The sequence below is a fragment of the Carlito syrichta genome, unplaced genomic scaffold (genome assembly GCF_000164805.1).
Source record: "Carlito syrichta isolate Samal-C Ts95f unplaced genomic scaffold, Tarsius_syrichta-2.0.1 Scaffold308154, whole genome shotgun sequence".
Classification (NCBI taxonomy): Eukaryota; Metazoa; Chordata; class Mammalia; order Primates; family Tarsiidae; genus Carlito; species Carlito syrichta.
Window position 1 is genome coordinate 270,732 of NW_007252250.1, and position 3,968 is coordinate 274,699.

General features: G+C 52.6%; 2 protein-coding genes across 2 annotated transcripts in view; one reads left to right on the top strand and one right to left on the bottom strand.

Moving 5' to 3' along the window:
• Positions 1-1,704: 1,704 nt before the first annotated feature.
• Positions 1,705-3,968, bottom strand: part of HSPBP1 (HSPA (Hsp70) binding protein 1) — a 20,056-nt gene continuing 17,792 nt past the window's right edge. Inside the window, exon 8 of the mRNA XM_008065091.2 lies at positions 1,705-2,154. Coding sequence (XP_008063282.1) covers positions 2,080-2,154 — 75 coding nt within the window. The 3' untranslated portion in view covers positions 1,705-2,079. The remainder of the gene's footprint in view (positions 2,155-3,968) is intronic.
• Positions 3,406-3,968, top strand: part of LOC103267502 (40S ribosomal protein S24-like) — an 816-nt gene continuing 253 nt past the window's right edge. The window contains exon 1 of the mRNA XM_008065089.2: positions 3,406-3,791. Coding sequence (XP_008063280.1) covers positions 3,475-3,791 — 317 coding nt within the window. The 5' untranslated portion in view covers positions 3,406-3,474. The remainder of the gene's footprint in view (positions 3,792-3,968) is intronic.

Genomic DNA, 3,968 nt, shown 5'->3' on the forward strand with positions numbered 1-3,968 from the left:
AACATTTGGCTTCCTTGTTTTTCCCCACAACATAGTGGTAGAGTTGCTACACTTTTAACACGGAGGTTCAGGAACCGAGGGGTAGAGACGTGCCATATTCAATCACCAAAGGGAACCTGAGAAAGCAAGAAGCTGCAGGGGCTTTCGGAGTCTGGATGGCGGCTGTCAGCAGCATAGATAGACACCATTGTCTGCATCAGAACTGGAACTTCTTCAGGTGTATGGTGACAACACTCATTCCCCATTGCTCACGTTTCCACCGGAAGCAACTCGTAATTGGTATCTCTCTCCTGGCCTCTCCACTTCCGGGGCTGAGGACACTTTACCTGGTTGGATGGCCACTAGAGTGCAGTTCTTCAGCACTCCCTGTCCTTGGGGCCTGCTTGCCCACAGCATGCCTGTGCTCTGGCCTGCTCCCTCCACCCAAGAGAAGACCTGGCTCACCCACAGCTGGGGAACAGGCAAGGTGTCAAATGCTGGTGAAGCAGTAGCAAGAACGCAACCACGTTCTCTGTCAGCTGTAACAGGTGATTATGATAAAGGTGATTTTTTTTTTTTTTTGAGTCGGAGTCTCACTCTGTTGCCCAGGCTGGAGGGCAGTGGCACACTCACGGCCACCACAGCCTCGAACTGCTGGACTCATCGATCCTTCCACTTCAGCCTACCAAGTAGCTGGAACCACAGGCATGGGCCAACATGCCCAGCTAATTTTTTGATTGATTGTAGAGATGAGGTCTCGCCAAGTTGCCCAGGCTGGTCTCGAACCCGTGGGTTCAGGCAATCCTCTCACCTCGGCCTCCCACAGTGCTGGGATTATAGGCGTGAGCCACCGCCCCCAGCCCAGGTGATTTTTTTTTTACTCTCCAGTTCAGATCCCACAGCTACCTCTCAGTTTAGCCTGAATTTAGGAAGAAGGGTGCTTCCTAATCGACTCAAAACCCAAATCGACTCAAAAACCCCAGATGTACAGGTACGAGCCGCACAAGAGGTATGAGTCTGGTGTCAAACAGGGCTAGGAAACCCGGACAGGAAGAAGAGGAATTCGCCCAGGTTTGCATCCTGGCTGTGCGAACCAGGCCAGCGGATTGACCATCCGATCTCAGCTTCCTCTCTTGAAAAGCGGCATCAGCCAGAGCTCTTGGCTGCAAGTGACAAATGTCCTTCAGCCAAACAGAGAAGGACCATATGAACGGAGGTGGAGCAGCCCCTCGAACACCCCGCAAATCTCACGAGAACGCGCTTGGCCCTGTGTCCTCGGAGATGAAACCCACACCCACCCACGGGCCTGCTCCCGGGACACAGCGCTGCCTCTGTCACGGGCCGGCTCAGACGGGCCACCAGACCTCTACTCACCCGCTCCCACCCTAACCGGCTGGGACCCTGGGCAGGGTCGCCACCCAGCTAGGTCGGTGTGACCACGGGTGGGTTCTGATTGGTGGGGTGCCACCCCAGCGGGCTCTGATTGGCAGAGGGGCCAGATCCCACGGAGGCTCCTGATTGGTGGAGCCGAGGTCACACGGCTACCCTACTGCAAAGGACGCTGGGAAAGAAAGTGGCTTCTCCCTTGGGGAGAGTTGGATGTCTAATGAGGGGGAATTCCTCAGACTTGGAGTTCGGGGATGTCAGGTCGCCAAAACACAGATGTCCCTCGCGCTCCTGCTCAAGAAAGACTGGGAACATGAAAGGACACGACGGCTCTGTGGATGATAAAGAGCAGCACTTTTATTATTCCTCCAGGGGCTCCCCAGTCCCCCAAGTTCGTGCCCCTCCTTCCCTCCCCCATGTACCCTCCAGAGGCGACAAAGGCAGCAGTGAAGGAGGAAGAGGAAGGGGAGAAACACCTTTATTAGAAGAGCAGTGTGGACAAGAGAAGGGGATGAGAGTGAGCATGGCAGGTGGGGTCGGAGGAGCTGCTACCTTGCTCGGCACCCCCTCCAGGGAGCTGCGCAGAGACGGCTGGCACACCCCGGGTCTAGACCCGACAAGGCCCTGCGATCCCTTGGGAGAGGGCCTCGTGGGCGGGGAGGGAGGCGGGAGACCTAGGGTTCCTACGGAAAGGGGGTGAGGAGGCACCCGGCTTCACCGGTCCATGCTGTCGTCCGTCGGGCTGGAGAAACAGGTCTGTAGCAGCTTTTCACAGAACTCCAGCTCCTCCTGGTTGGGGAGGGGGGCAAGAGCAGGAGCCTTGAGTGCAGAGGCGGGACCCCGCCTCCAGCACTCTTTGGGGTGGCTCCTCTTCCCTCCTGGCCACTGCTCACCTCTCCCCCCACCGCACCCCCAGGGCACCTAGGCTTCTCCGACCACTGCTCAGATCCCAGACTGTTTCTCTTCCACTGGTGTCTGACCTACTCAACTAGAACCTGGGGTCTCCCAGCCCGTCTCACCCTATTGGACTGTCCTCACATCAGCCCGCCTGGGCCTTGGGCTCTAACTTCCAAATACTGAACCTTGTCATTCCTTGTTCAAAATCCCTTCCACAGATACAAACCCCAGAAACCAAGAAAGAAACACTAAAAGGTTGAATCACATAAACATAAAAGATACCTCCATGGCAAAAAAAAAGAAAGGAAAATAAGTTGGAAGTAAAATATTTGTGATTCATATCACAAATGGTTACATAATTAATACTTATAGAACTTTAAAAAAAATCAGTTGCAAAACCCATCACCCAATAGATAAATGGGCAAAGGATATGACCAAACAGTTCACAAGAAAGGAAAGAGCCGAACTCCACTCACGGAAGACAGGACACTGGACTGGAGTACTACTTCTCCCCAGTCAGCCTGAAAAGAGGTCAGACAGATGGAAGCCACCTTGTCCTGGTCAGGATTTGGGGAGTTAGGCACCCTCGTGGATGGAGAGTGTCAAATGGGTGAATCTCTGAAGAGCAGCTTGGTGCTCGCTAACGAGATGACCCTTAACTCTTTAACCTAGCTGGGCTCGGTGGCTCAGCCTGTAATCCCGTGCCTTGGGAGGCTGAGGTGAGTGGATTGCCTGAGCCCGCGGGTTCGAGACCCGCCTGGGCAACTTGGTAAGACTTCATCTCTACAATAAATTAAAAAAAAATTAGCTGGGTGTGTTAGGACGTGCCTATAGTTCCAGCCACTTGGAAGGCTGAAGCGGAAGGATTGCGGGAGCACAGCAGGTCGAGGCTGCGGTGGCCGGGAGCGGCCACTGCACTCCAGTCTGGAGGACGGAGTGAGACTCCAACTCAACAAAAAAACAAAAACAAAACAAAACTCTTTAACCTTCACTTTTAACATGCCTGCCACTTCCCTTCTAGAAACTGCTCTTCAGACACACATGTGAAATAACACATATAAAGGGAGATTTTTTTTAAAGCAGTGTTTGTAGTAGCAAGAGTGGAAACAACCTGAGTGTCCATGTTACAAAAAACAGACTATACACATCGTGCACCTATAAAATGCAAGAGCCGTCTTTTCCTCCCTGACTGCCTGAGGATCGACAGCCATCATGAACGACACAGTAAGTATTCGGACTAGAAAATTCATGACCAACCGTCTGCTTCAATGGAAACAAATGGTCATCGATGTCCTTCACCCCAGGAAGGCAACAGTACCTAAGACAGAAATTCAGGAAAAACTAGCCAAAATGTACAAGACGACACCAGATGTCATCTTTGTATTTGGATTCAGAACTCATTTTGGTGGTAGCAAGACAACTGGCTTTGGCATGATTTATGATTCCTTGGATTATGCAAAGAAAAATGAACCCAAACATAGACTTGCAAGACATGACCTGTATGAGAAGAAAAAGACCTCAAGAGCCAGGCTCGGTGGCTCAGCCTGTAATCCCGCGCCTTGGGAGGCTGAGGTGAGTGGATTGCCTGAGGCCGCGGGTTCGAGACCCACCTGGGCAACTTGGCGAGAGCTCATCTCTACAATAAATCTAAAAATCAGCTGGGCGTGGTAGAGCATGCCTGTAATTCCGGCTACTCGGAGGGCTGA